Genomic DNA, 26,285 nt, shown 5'->3' on the forward strand with positions numbered 1-26,285 from the left:
CCCCTCTCTCTCCTTGTGGGAAGCCTCATTACTTCATCCAATTTCCCGTTTTCTATCCTTCTTTGGCACAGGCACATACGCGAGCATACACACACAGTTTTTAGGTATGTGTGTCTGTGCGTGCATATCACTTACACAGTCGTAAATTCGTAAAAACGCTGTCAACATTTGGTTCCTATCGAGAGTATAATAATAACTTAAGAGCTAGGCAGGCAATTTTAAGAGACACACGGAACGGATACGCAAGGAGAGATAGAGAGAGAGAGAGAGAGAGAGAGAGAGAGAGAGAGAGAGAGAGAGAGAGAGAGAGAGAGAAAGATATTGTAGCCGCTAAACACACCGGTGAAACCCTGTGGTACCCCTCCTTCTGCGCATTAGCAGTCCTTTGGCGCGCTGGATTACACTCGTGCCTACGTGCCTTAGTGAATGAACGTGGCTGATAGCGGAGTCGCAGGTCAGAAAGGGTGAGGTGGGATGCAATGTATAGGAAGCCGGGGAGCAGTACATTCCAAACAAGACTATTGCGCATTGCGATTTTGGTTGTCTTTAGTTGTCGTCTCGTAGAGTTTAAGTGTTTGATCACTACCAGAGTGGCCTGAACGCATTCGCAGTGTGATCGCGGCGTAACGCATAATTCAAATTCGGAGCGGTTGGCCGGATTGCGTAGTGGTGCGTTCATAAGTTCCCCTTCATCGGTAGGAAGTGATCTGAGCTGTAGTGTTCAGCCAGTTCGGCGAGATCAGATCCATCATATGTCATCCTGCGACCAGCCGCCAGGATTTGAACCAATTGTATTCGGAAGTAAAAGTATTATTAGCCTTCACATCGTTAGAAGGCCACACCAAGTAGTCACTCGCATACCTGCTGCGTTCATATCGCCCTTTATTGCATTCCAGTATCATCTCGTGGCACAATTGTGGTGAATGCAGGTAAGTTGGCGCAGCACATACAACCTGCTACCGTTTTACCGTTTTTGTAGGAGAGCGTCGCACGCCGGATGCTGCAAGTAAATCGATTAGCAATCATATCACGATACCTTAACATTTCTTCACAATTCTTCTTCGCCGTCGTCATTGTCGTCGTCGTAGTCGTCGTCTATTGCATCGTGCTTTACAGTGCAACTCGGTTGCGCCCAGCACCGGTCCTCTTCGGCATATGATCCGAGTAGTCCCTGAACGACGTCATCTGAAGAATTGAAACCTAGGTAGTGCAATAGATTCGCCAGGCTGCTGCGATAAAGATCGTTTTTCGACGATGAAAAAAGAGGAGCTGCAGCTGCATCTTGTCTATAGTGTGTTTTCACCACCGACTTAAGCGAACTGAATGCGTCCTCTGTGTGACGACCCAGCTGGAAATGTTGATGGCTTTTGAATTTGCGCGCGGCAGCGAGAAGGGCCAGGCACAGCCCGTGTTGAAAATTTTGATCTTTTCCGGTGACAAAGAGAAGCGGGATGTGGTCAACAAGAAATGTCTTTAGACAGCCTCCATCGTGGGCATTGGCCAGACAAATGGCGATCTGCTGGCGCACAATATGGTTTATGTGCGGCAACAGTTTGTACAGTAATGCGCGTAGCTGCACGACATACGTCTCTACATCCTTGATGCCGTATCCGCGATATTCGACCCTTGCCAGGAGCGAAAGAAGTGGCACCAGTGTGCAGGACTCATCCACCGCAATCATTGTTTCTGATCCGTTCTCCATCCGTTTCGCCAGCTGCTGCAGTGACAGCAGTATGTAGCGGGAGGAACGCGGTACTTTGCAGACGAGCAGATCGAGTGACATCTGTAGCGGCACCCAATCACTCTGCACCGGGTCGGTATCGGCAGTTGGCAGCAACCCAGTAAGCTTGGTGACAAGCGTGGACCACAGCGAAATAGCCGCATTGCGCTCGATCCATCGCGCGGAACCTGTCCGGACAAGCGCCAGAATCAGGAGCTCATCAACGCGCTCCAGTATCACCTCGGTCAGCGACGCATCCTCGGCAAGCAATGTGAGCAAATGCATATCAAGCGCACCGACTTTACCCACCAGCTGGGGCGCCCGCTCACTCTCCCTGTTGGCACATTCCATAACGTATTCTGAGGGCGGAATGCCCAGCCGGTCGTGAAGAAACTTGTACCAAAACGAGCCGTCCACACCGCTGTGCAGGTCGTTGCGGATAAACAAAGCAACGAACGAGAAGAATCCTCGATGGTTCCGGTACGCCAGCGTCGTGCCCTCCGACGAGTGGTACTCGAAGAACTGTTTGACGTGCGATTCGAAGCACGCTATGACCGTTTCAGCAACTTTCTGCTCATTGCACGGCACGGAAGACTGCAAGCGTAGCTTTGTTTTGCCTGCGCACTGTAGCAACTGACCGAGACTGCCGCTTATCGATAGGAGCTGCCGTGGGTGAATGCATTCGAGCTGGCACCGTACTAATGTGGATAAAATTTTCTGAAATGTATTCGCTGTGTAGGGATCACCAGGGCAGCTTTGCAACAGCCAAATGCTATAGCTAGCGAGCAACTTCGCCGACGACTGGAATGGAATTAAATTAAATTACTTTAGAAAGCAGCCGAATATACCGTCATCTTGAATTTTGTAACTAATGCTTACCGTCACCGTTTGCCACAGCTTATCGCGCAACTCGTTCAGCGGCTTTTCGTACAAACTGTCCCCGTTATTGTGCCTCTGATGATTGACGATCGTCTCTAGGTGAACGTTCCAGGCTGGCGAATGGTTCAGCAGGCTGAGCAAGCTGTCGTATTCGTTAGCTACACTAAACCCAGTCCTCCAGTCTTCACTCTTCGCCACAGTTAACAGTGTCATGGCGAGCTCCACGGTACCCAACACCGTTGACGAAAGGCTTTCGAATATTGGCTTCGTTGGCAGTATGGCAGGGTGGCGAAATGTTCGGCAAACGTCCAGCCACTCGCCTAGCTCATCCACAATCGTGGCTAGCTGGCCAGATTCGTTGCGCTTTCCTACAACAACGGCAGCATAGTAAAAATCGCACCGATGGACCTGTTGCGCAATCAACAGATCTGCCGTCTTGGTGACCAGCTGACTCACTGCATCCTCCAATGTGACGCCGTACGGAATAGCAGGTCGTTTGCACGTAGGGTCATTCGTTTCGATGCTGATGACACGACGTACTTCATCGATGCTGCGCTTTACATCGTGCACAGTCTGCAGGTCTCGCTCGGTGCCATGCAATCCTAACAACACGTGCAGCACCTTCTCCATCAGCTTCTTACACTCGACGGCTGCGACAAGCCTGAACTTGAAATCCAAGCTAGACTGGACGCGCCCCGCGGTAACCAGTGTAATGCCGCGGACAGATAGCTGCAATACCTGTTCCATCGTTGGTGGATGAAATGATCCATTGCACAGCAGCACGCCTGTTAGCGCGACCATCGCATGATGGGCAAACGTTTCCATCAGCATGCACCGTTCGAGCTGGGTACGTGCCTTGTTCGGTCCTGCTACTGCGCACAGCTGCCTAAGCGTCTCCACTAGTTGAATGTGTTTTTCGTACTGCACACGAAACCCGTACGCGAATAGGATGAAGAGCCTCTCAGCCGGCCGGTTGCGAGCTGCTGTTTCAGCATCCTGCACCTGTTTATCCGTGATGGCTAAGTCAAGGTGAAGCTGATGGAACAGCTGTACTCGGTGTTCCGCAGTCAACAGGTGTAACCAGTACCTTACTATGTAGATACAATTGGCGATACTAGCTTTGATTAGCAACTCTCGAATCTGCCGCACAATATCCGTCTCGGGCTGCTTGCTGTACAGTGCGCGCAGCAGCGCTTGGCCGGCCGGTAGCAGGTGTTTGTGTTGAAGCGATAATTCCAGTACGTCTCCCCATGCGACGTGAACCCCACGCAAGCCCGCAATTTCCAGAGCGAGTCCGTACGATTGCTTCTCGATCAGCAAGGCAACGACGTGAAACTTATTCCGATTCAGCCATGACCAGCTGGCCACGGTAGAGGATAGGTTGCCATTGCGCAGCAACTCGCCATGGCCCAATATAGCCCGGAGCAGCTTCAGTGTGCTTTCGCGTACGCCAGCATACGGTGAGTCGAGATTGACCAACACGTGCGGCCACAGCCGATTGTAGTTCTGCAGCAGTGCCGGAAGGGCACGCGCCTCGTGGAGCGCGATCAAATTCTCGATCACTGTGCCGTACCACTGTGGGAAACCGCCAGCTCTATAGGCAGTGAATTGCTCGACCGTGCGTGTCACAATTTGCTGCTGCAAAAGTGGAAACAGGCCCGTCGTTTGTGACAAAAACTTGGACTGCAGTATACCGTAGACGATTGTGCTATCGAGCGGATCGTCAACACCGACTAAGGTGTGTTCGAGTAACGCCGGCACGGACGATAACGCTGGCTGCGGTGCCGTATGGAACGAGTCTCGAGAATTCTTGGTGGTGCTGTCCATGTCCCTCAGCATCATCCGGAAGTATGCTTTACATATCACTTTGCGTACCGAGACTGGTGTCCGGTTGCTCAAAAACGAGCAAAGTTGGTCGGTCAGTTCCTGTGTGTTTAACGACCGATCGTCCGAGGCAGAGCTCTTGAGTCGGCAAATTTCCTAAAATCCGTACCAGATAGACGCACAGTTTAGTCAATGGAAACGGTACGTATTCCTTTACTTACATGCGCCACGGAGATGAGCTCCTCGAAGGAGTTAGCGTTCGCAAGCCGGTTTTGCCATTCGTCCAGCAGAGTTTGCGAGAGCTGGGAAGACACTAGCGCACACATGACGGGTTAAGTTGCCGGTTATTCCACTATTCCTATGTTGCTCCTTGTATCTGCCGGCTCAAACGGAAACCGGCATACCGATAGCGCGCATTAAGAGAGGAAGGCTGCAGCCAAAGTGTATGAAGGAAACAGGTAAAGTCATAACACTGTTTTTTTGCTTTTTTCAGATTTTTGCTATTTGACATTTGTGTCGATGTTTACGTTTATCACCAAACCAGCGTGCGCCTGATTCCGGAAAAGTTCAGTGGTTTTATCAGGCTATTATCCAGTTTTGGTAGTTTAAATGAAGCATTTCCTAATTTTAAGCGCTGCTGGTGAAGGTTAAAGTCGCCGAAGAGCAGCATGCGATCATTCGGACCCATTCGTTCCACAATCAGCATGGGGTACTCGTTGCTCCTCTCCAGATCAGGAACAGACAAGCTGCAATCCGGGGAGAGATAGATGGCTCCAATGCAGAGGGTATTATGCTCAGTATATCATCATCAAGCTGAAGCGTTCAGCGCAGGAAAACCGCTTCTATCGAATGTAGGCGCACGTTACCGTTTCCGGTGTTACCACGTTCCTGACCTCACCCACAGCGGTATGCTGCAACCAGGCTTGATTTTATAAGTACGTCTACTGATCGCCCTGTCCATTTCCCTTTCACCAACACAGCCACCTTTAGCCGAGCATGCGAGATGCGACGAGTTAACGGCATTTGGACCTGGGTTCGGTGCATATCCGATCGGGACCTACATTTTCATCGTGGACAGAGGATCTGTGGATCGATCGGTTTCAGTCTCCGGTGTTCGTAGGCATTCATCCAAGCAGGCCAATCGCTCATTCACCGAACACCGGTTACTAGATGCAGCAGCAGCATCGACGAAAGTGGAAAGTTGGTATCGGTGAGCAGTACGAACGGTGGTTGCTGCGATTCGATCGGTGTATCAGCAATCTCGGTATCGGGTGAGTACGGCTTGAAGGCCAACGTCGGTGTGTTGATTTTGACGGCCGAGATGAGATTAATGTGCCCGGATTGATCACCGAACACAATGGCCTGGCTCGAGGAGCACATACCGAACGACAGGCACTGCAAACAGGATGTGTTGATCTGGAACAGACCGACGCGCGGTTCACTTAGCTCGACCGTATCAACAAGCTGCAGCTGACCCTCGGGAGATACCACCGCTAGGCGGGAGCAGTGTGATGGCAGAAAGCGCAGTAGCTGCGGTTCGACGAGTAGATGTATCGGGGACACGAGCCACAACATTCTTAAATCGTACACCATCAGAAAGCGATCGATGGCGACGTCACCCTGGTGACTGTTGAATCCACACGAGATGAGAAAGTTGACAGACTGGCCGAATGCGTGTTCAGCTCGTGCTCCAGGGTCAGCGAGTTTGGGTCACGCAGTGCAACCTAGCCGAAAGCATCACCGGCACAGAGGTAGCGTGAGTGGCGTGGCAAGATCGCGCACCCATTTGGACCGACCTGCACACCCAGTCAGTTCGCTTGCCGTACCGAACTCGATCAGATCGCTCTGATAGCCACCGAGTAGGAGGCGAGCGGGAGCGTGCTCGATCATGCACACCATATCGACCATCCGCCGGGTCGAAATGTAAACTTCGGTATGCCACGGCGGATATGATGGCGTAGGGTGGTTGGCTGTAGCCGCACCCGCTGGCACCGTGCTCGAACCGGAACACCTGATTGCAGGATCGGTTTTTACATGTCATCGCCCGATTAAAATTGTGCTGGCCACATTAGGGGCACTTGGGGAGCCCTCTGTAGCTGGAACGAGAAAACAAGCAGAAAGGACGTGCCGACGTGTTTTTACCGGCGATTCTAAAACCACCCTTCAGCATAAATTTTATTCCGTTGGTTTATACTGGTCCGGTTCCGCGCTCCCGTAGCCTTTAAATGATGATTTTCCGCTGATTTTCCACAGTTTTCTCATGGTTTTGGATAGAAATTGCGTTCTCTACATGCAGGAATTCGTGTTGGTCAATTTACCTGCTTCTTTAATACACTTTGGTCTGCAGCCAGGTGCCGAGGAAAGTTGCAAACAAGCGAAAGGCACCCTTAGCGCCGTTCACATGAATAAGGCAACAATAAAAAATCCAAAATGACAGTTTAAAAAAACACTGTGAATTAACTTTATTTTATCTGTATCACATACGACTTACCCTTTTTTAATGATAGTATACGATTAGCAGGAAGTAATTATTGATGCTCAATCAGGACGTTACAACCGGTTTCTAGATCCAACCGTTCAAAGTCGATGCTCGATGTCTGCGCCTGCTGTGATGCTTGCTGTCTATCACAAAAATGCACACGACTGTAGGCGTCAACACCATAATGAACACCATAATGAACACAAAAATGAATCAAATGAATGATCGCCTGGAGGCTATCGAAATCGCCTGTCCAGAATAAGCACCTAAATCTGCCCCCGTGAACCCCGGGTAACCTCTCATTATTGAATTAATCTTACTTTATTTATGCCAGGAAACGACGAGGATACGCAGTGGTAAAACGCAGTGCGATCTCTGCCCACAACACCAGCTCTACTTCAACTCTTTCGTTTCTTGTGCGCTCGAGAGACTTGGCAGCGATTGTGACGATTATTGCGATACAGAATTATGTTTATATGATTAGGAAGATAAACATTTTCACCCCCTTATCATCTCTCGCCCACGCAAAGGACTCGCGCGTCCATCTTTCCTGGCGTGGGCGGAGATCTGATCGATGCGTTTTTATCACCGCTTAGTTCGGCCGTTGATAATCTTATCTTTTACGGTTTTCGTACCTAGATCTGTGTGCTTTATTGGCAACATCTGCGGCTCTTTTGTGGAGAAGGTGGGACGATCATTCTGCCTCGTTACAGCCGTGGAAAACGGTGCGGAAAAGCGATCATCATTCCCGCTTATTTTTTTGTTGAGAAAGAGAGTTCTATTCTTCGTCGTTTCGTGGCATGAATGTAGGTATATGCACTTACATAATCAAGTAAAAAGTGCATCATTTGTGCATGCACATCGTGCACACTTGTTTGATGAAGGAATGGGCTAGAAGGATGGAAATGCATGTTCTACCGGCTGTTCCCGTTGAACAGGAACAGCTGCGGTGCAACAGGAAAAACGGCCAAAGTTGACTGAAAATTTGGTCAAATTAATTCGTGAGACATTCTACCAATATCGTACGACAATTAGATGCTTTTATTTATTCGAAAAGTGCTACAATTATGCGAAAAAAGGTGCATCAAATCGCGGTGCCGAGTCCGGATTCGATCCAAGCTCGGCGCGCTTTCAAGCGGCGACGATGAACGCTTGGAATTTAAGGTAACGAATTGAAAACGGGCCAAAATGGAAAAGGTTAAAATGGAATGGATGAACATATCTGATTGCTAGGTGACAAAAAAAACAATAATAATTTCAAACAATCCATTTTTCATATGCAGCTTTGTCGTTTAACTAGTGTAAAACAATATTTAAATCATCATCGCTTGCTTTGATCATCATCATTGCGTGCGTAATGTTTCGAGCGATGTTTAATTAGCGGTCTTCTTCTTTCTATCTATTTGTATTATTTTATTTGTATATTGGTTTATCGCTAAATTCGCAAGATTAACCCAAAAACGGATGTTGTTAATTTCGCTATTACATACCATAGACAGTCAGAAACAGAGCTACTTGAGAATCGTCCCTGGGTTGAGCCCATCCCATCCGTCTGTAGTATCTGTCTTCTTTTCGTTTTTGCTTTAATTGCGAACCAATCTCTCACCAATCCACAATTTGTTATGGAAAAGGAGAAACAAACCTGCGGAACAAAAAAAAACCAGTATCGTTCTCTGCAGACAGGCTTTGTGTAACTCAACTAATCCGTTTTAGCTGTTGAAGGATACACCAGATAGACCGATGGAATTAGTACAAGCGATGCAGTGCAAGCGTAGTCCCGTTTGCGCATGCTGTTGTTGTGCGCGATGTTCCACCATAAACAGAATGACTGGCTGACTGGCTGACCGGCTCGACTACGACGGAAAGTGTACTCGCGTGAGTTTCAAATTTCCTGCCCTCTACGATTGGGGCGTCATACATTGTATGCCGGTGCGTTTCGCGAAACTCAGGCTCAGGCCCCAGAAACATAGGTGTTCATCAGCCGGGGGGTTGGGGGGGGGGGGGGGGGAAGAGCTTTTGCGCCCAAATCCATTTATCGAATCCCCTCAAATGCGTTTCGCCGAGAATGGGATGGGGATGGGGATGGGCCTACCCCCTACCCCGAGGACGATACGGATGATTCGGTCGCACGCTGTTTCGTTTCGTTAATCCTCGTTCGCAAATCCGCACCAACAAATGCGTACAAACACAACGGAAATGCTGAGGAGTGAGAACGTTCTTCTTGTTCGTCAATGCGTTGAGTTGACGACGGGAGTGTGGAGTACGGACGAAACGGTCGGACATCTTCCTCATTTTACGCGACAAGATGACCGAACGGTGTGGATCCATCCATCTCAGGGGTTACTTCGATTTAGCGGACGGATTCTTCCCCGCTGCGCTGCGCTGAAATGGATCAGATCGTAGGGGATCAGAGGAATGCTCAAGAACCTAGCAGGGGGTTGGAGGGGGTGGTCTGGTATTCAATTACCGTCCAAAGGGTGCAGGCGACCAAAAATTGGTTGTTTCGGTGCACGGTTCCGGGGGGGGGGGGCTGGCAACCCGTGCAGTACAATCGAGTGACCGCAGGGCCAGGGCGTTGACACCGTGCTGGGCGTGCTTACACACACACACACACACACACGACACGCATCCGATCCTGAAGAGCAGTAGGAGAGAGCGTAAGCCTATCCTTACCTTCCTTCTTAAAACTGCGCCTGCACGACGCACAAAGTATTCGCGGTAAAAACACAATACATACACCTCTAAAGAATTCCATATATTTCAGGGGTAAAATATGTTTATTATCTTGGAGGGGGAGGGGGTAGAAAGGATGTATTTGGTACGTAACAGCCCCATCCCCCTTTCCCCTATCCCCCTTTAAGAAATTCTTTAGTTTCTGGCACATTTAATGGGTTATTTAGCCGTTTGAATTTCTGTTACAAATCGCTGAAAGTATGCAGTTCGAGATTGGTGCATGTACTGTATTTTTACCTTTGTATGGGATGATGTAAAACTAAGAATTTCCCGTCGATAAATTCTTCAACATTCGCTGTTGTGTAGGCGCAGTTTTAGAGCAGCTCATCACCATACCACACCCGGTGGCATACAAACATACATACGCCGCCACGTTCTCTCCTCTTCCTCAGGGTGGGGATGCGGAGATAGAAAGCTAGAGAAAGAAAGAAATATATATGTGTATATATAGAGAGAGAGATAGAGAGAGTGAGAAAAGGGGGGTGGGGGGGCATAGCAGCATTGCATTGCAGCAACATCGCCGCCGTTTCCGTAGAGTGCGTCGAGACAGGGTTTAAGATAATTAGATTAGAAATGGCCGACAACTGATGGTCCGCAACCAACCCTCCCACAACACCCTGCGAATGTTGCTGGAGTGCTGAGAGTGTGGAACTGCTGCTTATTTCTTTTTGTTTGCTGCTGCTCCTCCTCCTCCTCCTCCTAGAGGTTCGCTCCAGTCCCGGCGCCCAGCCCGGTTGATTAGGACGAGGACTTGGACCTCGGGCACCCGGGGGGGGGGGGGGGGGGGGCGGGGTTGCCTACTACTTGCCTGGACCAACGCGGTCCGGTTGCTCATTCATTAGTGCACTGAACGTTGGACCAACCGGACCATTGGGTGTTCTGGGTGTTTGTGCTTGTTCGCCGAGTTCCGTTCCGTCCTGTGCTGATTGTCGCGGGCAGACAAGACGGTCTCTGTGTGAGGACGGACCCTCTACCGAAAGGATCCGAACGCCAAATGATCCTCCACCGGCCGACTGGCGTGAGTCCTTGTACGTTGATCGCCAATCGTTGCGTTGCGCTTCGGTCTTTATCGCCTCTGTGTTTGATCCTCCTCTAGTTGATCTAATCCGTACTATCTGATACCTGCGCATCATACAAAAGTGTGTTTGTGGCTGGATTGTGAGTGTGTGTGTGTGTGTGCGTGTGAGTTCTCGCACGGCCTGGGTGGTGATTTACCTGTGTAGTGTCTGTTTGCCGGACCATCAAAGAACCGATCTACCCAACCTTGAACTACAATCAACCCCGGGGGGGGGGGCACAACAGAAGAAAATATCCTGCGAGCGAAGAGCTGGTGCTGACTAGACGTAGGACTGCGGTGCGTTGTGATCGTGTGTATTTCATCGCCCATCAACACACGGGAATACATCTCTAAGCTGCTTCGCCACCAGGAACGGGAACCATGGCTCGGGTTTGTCTTCTTTCTTATCGCCTTCTTCAACTTTTTTTACCGATCGCGAGCAGCGTCTTAAGCGGCCCACACACGCTCAATTTTACTTATCAAGGATTGCATGCACGTTGATTGACGCCAACATATTTATCGTGTGTGAGCTACATTGTTGCTCTTGTCAAAAAAATTGAAGATTTTCAGAAAGCTGAAAATATATTGATGAAGCTGAACATTGGCATCGTCTGTGGGCCACATTGCCAGTTAGCATTGCCTTATGTTTTTCATCGCGCGGTGGGAAAGTTCGGCTGATAGTTAAAAAAGAGGGACTTATCAAATAGTTTGGCCAAATTACAGTGTTTAAATTTAGTAGAATTATTGTTTCGTACAACACCAATTGTCTATGTCTTGAAAATTTTATACGGATTGACGGCCAACATTGATGTGTCTGCGGCCAAGATTGATGGAACCTTGTTGACTATGCCAATGTTGAAAACCCTGTTGGGCCGCTTTAACCCTCATCGGTTCTTTGTATGCGCGCGCATACAATTTGGTTCAAAAAATCCAATTATTCAAAAACGGTTTGATGAAATGATCTGCGTACGCATACACATACAACTATCATTCGAATTTAGCCAAAGAAATCATTTTCGACGTATTGAAAATATGTTTTCAGATAAAAAGCATCTCTTGTCCGGTATGGTGAATGTGTTACTCAAATTTGGAACTGGTCGAGCAATATTCAGAGCTACGATGCCGTTATAAACCGTCAAGCGAATTCATGGTTGCATTCGATATGATGATCTAGAGGAACGTTTGATTCGTGATAAATTCTGACCGATCAGAAATGTGTTCTATAGATGCATTAATATTTTGAAGACTAGATACAAACCAGGAAAAAATGTAACAGTCATTGAACAGTTGGTTCCATTTCGAGGGCGATGTCCGTTTCGTTAATATATTCCATCAAATCCCGCCAGATATGGCATCAAAATTTGGGTTTTATGTGTTTCAAAAGATGGTATGCATACAACACGCAAATTCATATTGGTCGTGACACCTGATAGAAATGTGACATGTGACAACTTTTTTAGGTCATATGAGTTGGCTGCAGAATTGGATAAAAATCACATGACTATTTTGAGCACGATTGCAAGAATCGGAAGGAAATTCCACCAGTTCTGATTTATATGCGTGTGTATGTGTGCCAAGTTATTCTACAGAAGCTGTATATAATTGTAGATTACAATAGAACGAAAGGTGCTGTTGCCACCATGGACCAAATGGTTTGGACTTTTAGCTGTAAATGAAAAATAATCGCTGGCCAATGGCCGTGTTTTCTAATATGCTGGATTTGAATGCATTGAATCCATTTATAACGTTAACCGAGTTGTTTCCTAACTGGAGCAATGGAAAAAGCAATCTGAATATTCGACGTCGGTTATTCATGGAGGAATGGCGCTTATTCAGCCTCATATTTCCACGCAAAAAAACACGTCGAGGGACAGTAATGCTGCTTCTGTCAGTAATGTTCGCCCTATTCGTCATTTGTCTCCCTCTACTAAAAGAGGCCGCTGCAACGTATGTACTTACACAATGAACAAAAACGTGTTTGCTACACGTTGTGGAAAGTGTGCACGTAGTTTGACACGTATTCCATTATTTTTTTCAATAAAAAACATTACAATGAATCACCAAAAACAACCAAAAGTTGTTATTATTTTTTCCACGTTTTTACACAGGTGTAAAAAATGTGTGTATGCGCGCGCATACACAAGAACCGATTCGATGTATTTTTGGAGGGACCGATGAGGGTTAAACTGACTATGCCTAATTAACCTGACCCGCAGATGAAGCACACATTCACTGTCTGTTAGTGTACTTGATCATTCATGAGCGAATACCATGGTTTTACTTCCTAGGGAAAGTGTGTCTCCGGGGCACCCCAACACAGCTGCCCTCCTCCTATCACCCCCCACAAACACACGCGCACGCACGCACACATCCACAAAGAGAGGGAGAGAGAGAGAGAGTGAGAGAGAAACTCGCGCTTTACAGTGCTGGAAGTAGTGCTAATTGAATTACAACATTAACTAATCTAATTTAACCGCTGCTGATCTGGCGCGTTCGTCCTGCTGATGATCGTGGTAGGAGGATTATGTACACGTTCTCGATGTGTTGCGAGAGATTCAGATTGTGCTAAAGGCGTTCGGTTGGGACAAGACTGAACAGAACAGAACAGTGGTCCCTTCTATGCGATGCCATGACGCCCACGCGCCAACCGTCACGGGTGACAAGCTAGAGGTGCTGTAGAACCCATCTTAGTCACGTCTGCGCGCTGCCTAACCAGTATGGGTCAGCGTAAGATCAGTGAGGGCTTCAAGTAATTGACCTGGCAACCGTGTGCAGTGGGCAGCTAGTCGTTGTTGATCGGTGCGCAAACGTTCTTGCGCTCTGGATGATCGCCATTCAACCGCCTCCACCTTAATCTAAAGCCGCACATGGCCAACCGTTCATTATATCCCTCCGATTTCACTGGGCGTTAGCAGGATGATATGCGCGTTAATGTCACTTTCGTTCGTTGGAACAAAAGTTGTGCGCAGCGAAGAAGAGCGAGAAATGTTTAATTTTCCTTCCCCGAACTTTTACCGATTATAAACGAAATGATGCGCCCTGTTTGTCCTCCCTTCAACACTCGGTTCCTTCGCGAACAACCACTGCTGCCTGTTGGTCCCACTGGACATACACCGCAAGCGCCAAGCGCACAATTTGCCAGCCACCATCCCCTCCAACGATCGATCGTCGAAAGTGATCACTCTTCGACACACCTGAATATTTGCTCACCTTTCCGTCATATGCACCAGGTTTAGCAAATTTCAGGCTGGGCCGGGAGCAATCGATAGAGTAGAGCTAGCGTTCGTGAGCGGGCCACGCCACTGATCCCAGCACGTACCAAGCACCATGACAAGCGTGCACTTTGCGCTTACCTGTCGCATAGCTGCACTGGGACGCTCCAAGGGCAGCGTCTAGTTTAGGGTCCTATGGGCGAAACAACAACAACAACAAACAATATGATTAGAAGACACTTTTGTGCGAACAATGGGGCGAGATGCCGTGATGGAGCTGCTGCTGCTGCTGCTGATTTTACCGCGATGAGTCCCGAACGTTGCGCTGACTGACGTCACGTCGTTGATCAACTGTGTGGGACCAACCAAACTAGGGGTAAAAACCTAAATACTCTCAAAAATTTAAGATTTAAAGGTTTTAGTGCTAAAAATCCAAAATATCTACATCAATCAAAACTGGCATAGTTTTAGGGCTTCAATATTTATTTACAACAACCGGAGTCGGTGGTATAGCGGAGAGTACAGGCAGCCACACCCCGTGAGCCGTGTCGTGGGGTCGCCCTTTGAGCAGAACTTAATTCAATTAGCCCTCCCCGCCTGGTGTTGCCCGGTGTGTCTATTTGTGTGGTTGAGGGAAGGGGAGGGTGTGAGCACAATCCACTACCCATTCCAAGGCTCTCGCTAGCCGACGAGCTAGTTAGGACCACCGTGTGAAGCAGTATAGCTGTGGACCGCGAACTGCTATGAGCTGCCAGTGTCATCTACTTGACACCCGTCACCCCCGGTGCGAAAAATGGCCGATTTTGTGCGGGATTTGCCCACCGAGCCGCCAAAGTGTATTGAGCGTTCTTCTTTCTTGCGGGTACATCGTCTGCCTGCAAGGCTGGACCTGGACTGATGCGATGAACTTCAGATTGAGATCTTCTCGAACATCCGCAGTGAACGCTTATGCGATCATGGACCTCCAAGGATGCTGGAGATTGATGAGTACGTGTATGCCCACCCCGTGGGGAGCTCCATGTTTGCCGTTCGGGCCGACGCGCTCGGTGAAGACCGCTTAGTGCGGTCCCGCCACCAAGTGCTGCGTAACCATCTGTTGATCGTCATTGGCATTACAGTGGAGGAGGAGGAGGAGGAGGAGAATATGGGGAACATGGGGCACGGCAATTCCAGTAAATCACGTCGCATTGGGATGTGGCAGTAGCACGTTCTCCCCAAACCCCCCCCCCCCCTCTCTCTCTCTCTCTCTCTCTCTCTCTCTCTCTCTGTCGCTCTCTTGCTCTGCTTGCTGTGTTGCTCTGTCGTGAAGGCCACTTCGCCTCGATCGGAATCGCTTGCAGCAGCAGCAACCCGTACAGCACACGAAAAAAACAACATATACACACAACTGGCTGAACCCAGTCTCTTCACTGAACGCGGCGCCTATTAGAGCTCGCTCACTCGCAGCTCGCTAAACGGGCCGCTAAACCACTCGGATGGACGGCGTAGGCAACGGGAATTGTCTCAGCGCCGCAATGGCATTGTTCTCGCTGAGTTTTAGGGGGTTGGGGGGGAATGTTCGACTTGCCACCCTGTGGGTTTGCCCCCCCCCCCACCCTCTCGGGCGCCTTCTTCGCCTCGCAAACCCTTCGCCCCATCATTCGGCTCTGCGATCGGCGCTCTGTGCCGCCAGCGCCAGCCAGTCAACCAGCGCCATCGTGCGCAGCAAACCGAAACATCCGTCGAAGCTGGCTGGTTTTGTTCCAGCACGATTGTATTCAAATCTTTCTCTCTCTCTCTCTCTCTCTCTCTCTCTTCTTCTTTTCTGCCTATCAATCTTGGATTTATCCTTTAGCGGCTCTCGCAAGGGTTGCGATCTGCTGCTCGGATCGGACAATTGCGTGCCCTCAACGGGGCCTCAACCTCCTCCAACGGGTTGAACCTGCAACTGATCTTCGAGAGGGTTCACCAATCGGGATTGATTGGCTTCTTTTGCCCCAAAAACCGCGAGGGCTCGTAAGCTTGCACAATAAGAAGTAGGTTGCTGCTGAAAGGGATCGGGCGGAAAAGTGGTCTGGTAAGACTCTGAACGAATGAAGTACATAGCAGAGCAGAACAAAGAGAGAAAGAAAGAGGAGAGACAGAGATAGATAGAGAAAGAGAGAGAGAGAGCGAGAGAGAGAGCGAGAGAGAGAGAGAGAGAGCGAGAGAGAGAGCGAGAGTGAAGCACAGATCGAGCAAAGGCGTTTGTGGGAGGTTAGGGTGCCAACGGCCGAACGATCCGAAACTGGTTTTCTGCTTCTACAATGCTGCTGCACTGTGCGGATGCTGTTCTGCTGAAGTTTCGTCGGGACGAGGCGACCTATATATTCGCCTTCCTCGATCTTCAACCCTCATCCCCCGCGCAAAAAAAAAAAAACGTTGGTAGTGTTATACTTTACCTTACTCTTTCAATTACGCTCATCGTCGGTTGCAACGATCGAAACGTCGCTGGGTACTAGTAACCGACACCTGGAGTTGCGGACCAAAAAGTACTGTTGGCCTACCCTCCCTGGGGTGGGGGAGGTTTACGGAGCCAAACGATGACACCCTCGGTCAATAGCGGCTAATTAGGACCTCGCGATATGGTTAACGTTTTCCTAGCTGCTACAAAAACACTCATACTCCAGTTGGTTTCGGTCCAAGCAGTACCGCCCCGTGTCCGTGTTTATCTTTGTATCGGGGGTGAAGCTCGGTGTGTAGTTCTGTGTGACTGTGTGACTGTGCATGCGCGTGCGATGTTAATACAAGCCGCGGATCACCCCCTCCCTGGATCTGGATCATTTAACGGAATCAAAGCACACATTCCGGGAGCAGCCAGCCAGCAGCACTAAAAATAACCCCCAAAGATGGCCAAAAGGGTTTAGATCGAGGGGTGGGAATGTGTTCTTTCGGACGTGCATTGTAGCTTTCAAGAAGAGTTCTCTCGCGGCAACTCTACGCAACCATTTGGTAGAAAGGGCGGACTTGTTATCGGGGACCGATAGCTTAAATTTTTTTGGGTAAAATAAAAATTGGTTGGGAATATCATAAACTTTCAGAATCAGTTTAGTTTTTTACGGTATGTTACTTTTTGGATAAATTATGGTCTTAAGACCGTAGAAGAGAGCATCGCTCGCTGTCCAGCAGGGTGCTTTGTGGAATTTTGGCTCATTCTAGGAGAAGCGTTTGCTCAAGCTGGTCAAAACTTTGTTATTTTTTAGGTCTAACCTTGCACTTCAAAAGACCACAAACGGAGAACTTCTGCACTTTTTACCTCCATCGATATTGACAGTCAATGAGGCATGGAAATGATGTGTGGGACGTTCTTTTTTCGCCAATCTCATGTCTCGGTTGCTTTGAGGGTAGATACAGAGTTCTGTTGGAATCTGCAGGGCTTTCACAAGAAATGTGTGCATGCCTAGTGCTACAATGAAGCTTCTTATAGAGTTGGCAGATGAAATTATTGATTTATCTCAGATCCACCGTACAAAACTATGCGAGCAGTGCGAGAAATTGCGTATTATCGCATCTTAAAACCATTCTCAACGCGGCTTATGCGTCCTAATGGCCAACCGGGGGAGTCATCTACTGACCTCTCTGGCAACTAAACTCCATCATTTTTTTGGTAACAAACTACAGGATAACCAAGAGTTTCTCATAGAAGAAAACCATGTTAGGCATTTCATCATGCCATGTTTAGTATTGGAAAGGCCTTTTTTCAAAGCTTATTTTGAAATACTGGTTGGGTAATTCGAGCTGAAATTCATTCGTCTACATAATTTTGTAATTTTTCACTTTGCTTCAATTCAATTATCTTTTCGAAAATTTTGTTTCGATGTTGCAGTTTTTTGCGGCGGACTTTTAGGGCGTCTGGCTACTCTACCAGTATCACAGCAACGAATTACGGTTCCAGATCCAAATGATTAATTCACACTTAAATGCTGGAAGGCTCTAACGGATACCCAATTGTGGTTTCCTACCAAATAAAAACAAAAAAAAAATACACCCACCCTTAAATAAAGATACCCTTGAATTACATCACGAATATTTTTTTCTGACAACTTCCCATGGTGGATCTCTCCGCGATATGTTGCCTATCTTTTGGTTAGTTTTCTAGGACGTGCATCGTTGCTGGCCACTAGTTTCCACCGCCGCTTTTCATTTCAAATCATTGCTGATCTTTTTGGGAGAGCACCCCAGTAAGTCTTGAATCTGCTGGTACGACTTTTCTTACTTTTCTATTTTTTTTAAATCAAATTCCGATTCTCTACATAACAATACGTACTGCGTCCCATTTCACTGCTGTACAAGTGACAAAGTCTTGCCTATTGTTAATTTTTTGTTTTTTACATATTAACCGATTGATGAAAAAGCAAAACACCCGAAGAAATTAAAGAAAGACACAACATAACAATGAATACAGCTTTGAATCGCCCAGCGCTGCTATTATTTTGAACAGCAAAAAACAGACATTGCTGCAGTTTTTGGCAAAAAAAAATCAACAAATTGTGATTTTGTTGGTGCAAGTAGTACGTCTGTCTTATCATAGATCCCTCTACTACGCACGCACATGATCGATTGACCAAATAGACAACGCATACTTGAATAATGATCATTCCTTTACTGGGTGGGGCTTTCGGCACAGCTATTATTTTGAACACCAGTGTATAGCCGGCGATACATGAAGCGTAAACTCTCGTATAAACTCAGAATGTAATGCCAAAAAGTTTACGCTTCGTGTGGCAGGCATAATCGCATAAAAGTTTATACCGAAACGTCAACTGCAATTACATTCGTGCACCTGCAATTACACTATGCTATTACATCAATTACATGCGTTTCTGGGCACAAAAAACATAAATCGACGAGATAAGTTGATTTCTGAACATCTTTTTATATATTTAAAGATGTTTTTACTGTATATTAGCGATTGTAGAACATTCAATTCATCATAACGCTACGCTTCATGTTGGTGCTGTGTTTACGCTTGCTTTTACGCTCAGATTTACGCTCCGCGGGCCTATAATCTTTTTGACATAAGTATAATCTTTTTGGCATTACACTCTGAGTTTATACGAGAGTTTACGCTTCGTGTATTCCCGCCTTATATATACGCACTGCATCCGTGAGGCGGGGGTGACTTCTTATTGCGCTTTTTTTTACACCAGTTCGTGACCACAGCAGAAGACTCTGTGTGACTGGTGTGTGAGTGTCTGTTTGGAGTGGTGACCTACCAAGGATCGATTCTGGCCGGTTCGAGCGCACAGAGCAAGAGAGCGAGAGACCATTGCCAATCCATTATGCATGGCATGCCCCCCCCCCCCAAAAAAAAAAAACACCCGAGACTCCTAGCGCTACGACGAGCTTCTTCCAGTGTCCAGCTGGAACTGGCCGCCACTGGATGGGTACAGTAGAGACAGGGAAGACTACGCTACTTACCAGTTGGTATGGAGCGTACAGGTTGGTGTTTTAGGCCGTATGGTTGATTGTTGGACGTGCAGCTGGTGGTGGTGTTGGTGGTGGTGGATATGATGCGCGAGAAGGACTCCCCTTCACGTGATAATGATGTGGCGACGATGGCGCCGATGACGTTCGATCTGAAACGGACAATCGGACATCGGGGGTGGGGAAGGTGGCTAGTTAGCATCGGGGCCACTCGATGGAGCTCGACGATGCGGTAGCTCTGTCCGACACACACACACATGCACACAGACTGGGCGGTCACATGCGATGGTCTAGATCCGTGGCGGCCGTGTCCACAAAAACCCCAAGCACAACGCAACCTCTCTCCAGGCCCGTTTGCTTAGTCGATTCGCAACCCAATTAGCGGCTCCCAGGGGCGATCGCGCGTGTGTGGGAGTTGGGGTTGACTAGCGGGTAGAAGGAGGGGTGGCGGGTGGGGGGGGGGGGGAGGGAGGATGGGGAGCGTAAGGGGAAGGAACGGAAAGAGGGATCACCAGGCCCTCTTCTTGTGGTTGCTGTTGTTGGTTGCTGAGACTGTTCCGACTGTTCGATCGGTCGACATGCCGATCTACCGACGACAACAAGGGATGATTGCATCCCCCTTCTCTCTATCTTCTTTTTTTTCTCTCTCTCTCTCTCTCTCTCTCTCTCTCTCTTTCTCTTTCTCTTTCTATCTCTATCTGTTTCTGTCTGTTTGGGGTTCCAATTTTCACGTTGTCGTCGTCGTTGTCCCTGCACGGGGAGAAGGGGCCGGGAAAAGGTCAAGCAGACCTCCAGCTACCCATCGATCCGCTCTCTTTTTTGGTTGATTTGCTAGAATGCCGCCGGTTGGTGGTTCGGTTGATGGAACGGGGGAGAGAAATGAGGCGAGAGGAAATTGGGTTAGATTGTCCGGCTGTCGCCATACGAACCCCTCCTCACCCCCACCGGGCACCTCTCTTCCACCTTTCCCGGCTCTCGGGCTGTGCGATAGATAATTCTGCAACCCTCCAGGCCGTCGATGGGCGCTAACCCAACGGCGGCAACTACAGGCGGTTCTTGGGGTGGGAGCGATGGGGATGGTAATGGTGGACAGGCCGCCCCTAAATGAGCGGAATGAAATATGCAGCAGACTATAGTGATAGGTCCCTCCACCAATTACACAACACAGTGGTCGCCGCCGGGCGCACACAGGCACACAGGCATTGACGCACACACTGGTGGTCTCTGGTCTTCTGCTTCCGTGCTAATGCTCGCTATACCTCTTTAAACAACCCAGCGACAGACTGTCCCCCTACGCGACCAGCTCCCCTATAAGGTCCCTTTTCTTCTGTACCACACACCAGACAGCGCAGACACGGCCACGGACGCTGATAGCACTGATTAGGAGAAACACACAAACACACTAACACACATACACACACACACACACACACACACAAAGATTTGGCGATCACCAACCGGTTGCGGTTCGCCAAAGAACGACGGACTGATGGAGGAGAACGGTGCAAGATACGCAGCGCAGCGAACGCACCAAAGGCAGACCACAGCGAGGCAGCAGTGGAGGCCTATAGCCGTCTGGTAACGAGGGAGCGCGCGCGTCCAGCTCGGACGGCGAACCGCAACCGACTGTCACTAGCAGAGCGTCCGCTAGTGTTCTCAACAACTTTTGCTCCCAACCAAACCCCAAACCAGGCGAAACCCCACCACTAGCGCAGCCCCCCCCCCCCCCGGGTTCTTCAGTTCTCTGTAGCTTTGTGTGTGCGTGTGTGTGTGGTTCGTATCCCTCTGGGTGCCGGGTGACTCAGCGTCGGCATTTAAACGTTCGCTCGCCCTCCTGTCTGACGACCAGCAGAAGGGATGAGGGCTTTGTGGCCTGGAAAGGAAGGCTTGTAGGCATGACAAAGAGTGAGAGAGAGAGAGAGAGAGAGAGAGGGAGAGGGAGAGAGAGAGAGAGGGAGAAAGAGACTGAATGACAGTTGGTCGCCACTTCCACGAGCTGCGCGGCGCTTTTGAGATGCTTCCACCCGCATAACAAACGAGAGCGAGTGAGAGCGAGTGAGAGCGAGCAACGAATCTGACGAAGCGTGAGGGGTTGGAAGGGGGGGGGGGTGGGGTGTTTGGAACGATCTCTTCCTCGTCACTTCGTCCGCCCACACAGCTATGCTGGACGCGTGTCTGTAAACCACGTTGGAGCATCTCTCTCTCTCTCTTTCTCGCTCTCTCGCTTCGCTTCCACTTGAATGTTTGGGATAACAGTTTGCCATAGCGGAAGAGGCGCATCAACCGACGCATACGCACTGCCGCACAGACACCCATACACAAGCGCGCGCGTATGCGGTCAAGTCAAGGAATAACAGTAGAAACAAATTTTACGTACAACATACATCAAAAAGACTCTCTCTCTCTCTCTCTCTCTCTCTCTCTCTCTCTCTCTCTCTCTCTTTACTGACCCGTAATGTCCAACATCATGGGAGATGCATCATCATCATTTCTGAAGCTCACAGGAGAAGAGGGAGATAGAGCCTTAAAAGGAGAGAGAGAGAGAGAGAGAAGCAAATCCATGCACTTTGGTGATCCGGGGTGCGGTTCGATGTGGTAATACGCGGTGATGAAGGGTGCCCGGAGAGTGTGCGGGAGGGAAGAATGAGTCATCCTGAGACGTGTTCCGCCTGCTCGCACTCACTGTTTCTTGGTAGCGCGCGAAGAGCGAACAACACCAAACTACCAGCAACGACAACGACGCAACAGCACCAGCAGCAGCAGCAGCAGCTGTGCCACTATAAGAACACGGCGGCGAGAGAGAACGGAAGACAAGGCCAGGGTGCAGTGCCAGCGCCCGCCCCCGCGAACTCCAATATTGTTTCGGGCTTCGAAATGCGCTCCAATTGCGATTGGTTAGCAACTGAGCGGCAGCAGTTCGTCGTTCGTCGCCACACATGGCTAGTCCATTAGCTATGGTGGCGTGTTTGATGCTGCTGCTGCTGCTGGAGCGAGGCACGTACAAGGCCAAGTATAGAGATCGGCGCTGCTGCATCCACCACATGGGAGAACCACTTGTGAGCCCCACCGCGGTTTCCCTTCCTTGTGGTTTGTTTTTTTGCTGTTCTTGTTGTTGTCACTGGAACGCTGGATCTTCTTCAATTGCAATTTTTCCAATACCACCACCACCAGCACCACCACCAGCAGGACGCACACATACACGCGCGCACGCGCGCGTACATTCGTAACCTTCATTGTCTTTCCCATCAGCTGTACTCCGTCGGTCGTTCTGTCCCTTCTCATGTTGTGCCAACTCTCCCGCTCGCCCACCCGTTCGCTCGCGTTCTAGGAGGGTGCGTGTGTATGTGTGCGCGCCTGTTCTGCACCAAGAACGGACCCTTCCCTATTCCGTGATTTCCGCACCCGCGACTGCCCGCTATCGAGCGCTCGAGCGCATCAGAGATCTCGGCCGGTTCCGGCTTTGCCATTACGGAGACACCGAGACAGCCCCGTCAACATCTGCCGGAATGGCCGGACGATGCATCTCACCGCCAAAAAGGCCGCATCCACAATCCAGACCCGACCTGGCGTCACTTAACGCGTTCCGCGGGGACATTCCCGGAAGCAGCAATTGGTTTGGAATATCGACTGGTGCGAGAAGGAGGAGTGCAGTGTATGGCGAACTAATGATTCGATTTTTTTTTAGTTCGATTACTACCAGAAAGAGGAAAGGGAAGGGGGGGAGGCAGCAGCAGTAAGAATGGAGGCATGGCTGCTGGGCTCCCCGTTATGGTGCTCTGTTTACGCTAGCCAGCGCGCCACTGCGTGCGCTGGGTAGTGCGGGTTTTAATTTTGAAAAATAAACACTCAACTTTCCGCCGCAATACACCGTTCCTCCCCTTTCGCGGGCCACTCGTGCTACGGAGATGGTGGAGGTGGTTTGCGCAGCGAACCTCCACACTTTAGTGCGCGCATCGGGTTACGTACTCGCTCTACTCGCCCAGTGTGTGTTTGTGTGGATGTGCGTGTGTCAGGGCTTGAACGGAATGGAAGCAGGGCACAGCAGCAGCTACGTAGAAGAAAAAGAAGAATATTACAATTCAGGCCGTTTGCCCAGCTTCTCGCTGTGGAAGTCGATGTGAATCGCACTCCTCCGTACCAGCGATCATTAACTCGCACAACTCGCAGTCATTGCACGGATGATGATGTTGATGATGCTGATCGTGCAACCTCCAAACCGCAGATCGTGCTGTGACAGTTTGACCGGGTTTGGCAGCTATTCAATCTCTCTCTCTCTCTCTCTCTCTCTCTCTCTCTCTCTCTCTCTCTCTCTCTCTTTTCCTGTGCATCGATCACATGAGCACAGGCGTTGTCACACGAGCACGATGTTGTCTCCACGATGTAATGGCATTTCGGTGTGCGAAAGATGCTAGCAAAAGGGGTGGTTTGGGGGTGTTATGGAATGGGAGGGGGTACGCGCACGCACTCCAGCACAACAATGGTGGTGGTGACCCTCGGTGTCCCCCTGTGTCGGAGGCCTCTGCTCTGCTTGGCCAGCGTTCCGATGCCGGAACAATAGAGACACCCCTTCCAGCCTCTCACCTCACCATCGGCCCCACCTCCTCCATCTGACGGATGGACGGGCACAAACAACGCTCGGTGTGTGTGTGTGTGTGTGTGTGGGTGTGTGTTTGTGCTCTCGGGCATTTTGTAAGACTTAATCATCACCGCCACCACCGATCTCCTCCACCGGCTTACTACCTATTCTCCCTTCACTTAGTGCGACACGCTTCGATGAGCCCGAGATGAGATGAGGCCACACACACACACACACACACACGCACAGGCGAGCGCTCTGCGATGCGATCGCGAAGCGTTACTTCGATTGCCAGTCCCGCCCTCAAACAATGGCAAAGGCTAAGTGAGGTTACTGCTAGGGGTTGCGGTTTCTGGTGTGTGCGCCCGTTACCCGCCACGTACGTTGCGTTACACACCTTTGCCAACTCCACTCCGCTCCTGATTGGGTTGCGGTAATTTGTCACTTCTTGCGCCGTGCGTCGAGTCCTTGACGTCGTCGTCGTCGTCGTCGCCGTCGTCCTAGAAGGAAGTCGCCTGTTTTGAGTCGAGCCATTTTGGAAGGAAATTACTCAATTTCCGTCGTCAACGTTCTTTTTCCCTACCCCGGTTTTTGCCCGGCATGCCGACGACGGAATGGTGGCCGTGGTGGCCCCGGAATTCAGAGGCAGCCTGCGGAAGCCGGCAGAAGCCGTAGTCCGCACGAAACCGGTACCGTCCTGGTATCAGGTTTGGGACAGGCAGTTATACTGCCTGGTGGTGCCCGGTGGTGCGTGACGTCAGCGAAGTGAATATCCAACTAGTGATGGGATTTTTTTTTTTTTAATTAGGAACGGATCGGAACCAGGTTCTTTTGCTTTTGGAACGGATTCGCAGAACTGAGTGCAAAGAACCTGTTTAAAAAAAAATGCATAGTGACGTACATCATAGTAGTAGTAGTAGTAGCAGTAGTAGTAGCGGTAGTAGTCTCTTTATTGGGAAAATTCATACAATAAAATTGTTAACAACATTACAAAATGCATGTGTCGGAAGCGAGTTCAATTTCATTATTTTTCCACGCTTCTATTGATTTGACTTACGGAACACGTCTCAGGATGATTCCTGAGGAGCTGGGGAGTTTGGATTTGTTTGGTGTTTCGAAGCTGTTATCCTCGTACTCCGAAGCACTGAGGCTCACCACCTGAGGCATGGCAGCTCTCTTCTGCTTTTTAGGAAGGGCATTACGCCAGCCACCCGGCTAAGCTTACATTTTCGAAAAAAAAAAACTTTAAGTGATAACACCCGATGATGAGGACCTGGCTCACGGCGCGTCCGTTCTCTTCGACGGTTTGCTTGACACTGGCGGACAGCATACCAGGTGTATAACCTTAAAACTGCTGTTGTGCTTATAGATGGGCTTTCAGACCAAATTGAGCTTTCATCGACATGCCATACCGTTTTTTATGTTTATTCGACACCTATTTAGATAAATCAGTCCACATGATAAGTGATACCATACAACAACAAATATTTTTTCTTGCTTAATCATGTCTAGTTTTGTGCCTGATAAAGAGCTTTCGTGGCGAGCTCCATTTTTGTCCGTTAATTAGGAAAAAAATCGTCGGTCGAATCACATAAAATGCTTATTGAGGCCGCTGGTGACAATGTGGTATTAGAAACCGCTTGCAAAGATTAGTTAAATCGGTTCAAAAATGACCATTTTGACTTGAGTCACAAGAAGCGTGAAAATCGACACAAAAAAGGTTAGGACTAGGAATTGTAGGTTCTTTTGGATGAGAATCATACGTAATCGTACAAAAAACACTTGTCCAGTAGTTAGGAATTACTTATCCAGCCATTTCCATACGCTTAAGAGCCATGTAGTGCCTTTCGAAGAAAGATGGATACATTTTGAGCATCTAGAACGAAAAAAAATCGTTTATAGATCCTGGCCAAACATCATCTTCTACCGCAAGACCAAATCGCTTTGAACGCAAGGCAATGCTGTGTGTTTGGTGCGATCAGATGAGTGTCGTCTATTATGAGGTGTTGTAGTCTTGTGAATCTGTTAGGGCACCAGCCAATAACCAAAATATAAAGTGCTTTGCCTGTAAAAAGGCCGATTTATGATCAAAGACATGAGAGGTTGATTTTCTAGCACGACAATGCATGGGCGTTCTCAGCAAAAATGGTCCATAATTTTTTGAATGCAATAAACTGGGCAGTTCTACCTTCTCCCGCTAATTAACTGGACCTGGATCATTCCAAATATCACCACTTTTCGACGATCAGAACTTCGATTCGTATTAAGATATCAGAAAATTGACATGACGGGAGGTTTGCCTCGCTAAATGAAGAATTCTTTTGGCGTGGTATCCACAAATTGTTCGAAAGATAGGAAAA

General features: G+C 49.1%; 3 protein-coding genes across 6 annotated transcripts in view; 1 reads left to right on the forward strand and 2 right to left on the reverse strand.

Annotated features, from left to right (window-relative positions):
* Positions 1-26,285, reverse strand: part of LOC126579583 (max-like protein X) — a 74,098-nt gene that overhangs the window by 15,409 nt on the left and 32,404 nt on the right. The gene's annotated exons all lie outside the window — the stretch shown is intronic.
* Positions 863-4,839, reverse strand: LOC126579578 (uncharacterized). The gene is made up of 3 exons (XM_050243002.1): positions 4,645-4,839; positions 2,600-4,579; positions 863-2,521 (listed from the first exon to the last, which is right to left on the reverse strand). The coding sequence occupies exons 1-3, from the start codon at positions 4,747-4,749 to the stop codon at positions 1,049-1,051; spliced, it is 3,558 nt and encodes a 1,185-aa protein (XP_050098959.1). The 5' UTR covers positions 4,750-4,839; the 3' UTR covers positions 863-1,048.
* LOC126579577 (chaoptin) overlaps positions 10,493-26,285 on the forward strand; it is a 32,793-nt gene continuing 17,000 nt past the window's right edge. Inside the window, exons 1-2 of one of the 4 annotated variants that reach the window (XM_050242999.1) lie at positions 10,511-10,663; positions 10,732-11,082. In XM_050242999.1, coding sequence (XP_050098956.1) covers positions 11,074-11,082 — 9 coding nt within the window. In that variant the 5' untranslated portion in view covers positions 10,511-10,663; positions 10,732-11,073. Of the gene's footprint in view, positions 10,664-10,731; positions 11,083-26,285 lie in introns of all 4 variants that reach the window. The other 3 variants (XM_050243000.1, XM_050242998.1, XM_050243001.1) reach the window with 3 other exon arrangements.

The sequence above is a fragment of the Anopheles aquasalis genome, chromosome Y, assembly GCF_943734665.1.
Source record: "Anopheles aquasalis chromosome Y, idAnoAquaMG_Q_19, whole genome shotgun sequence".
Classification (NCBI taxonomy): Eukaryota; Metazoa; Arthropoda; class Insecta; order Diptera; family Culicidae; genus Anopheles; species Anopheles aquasalis.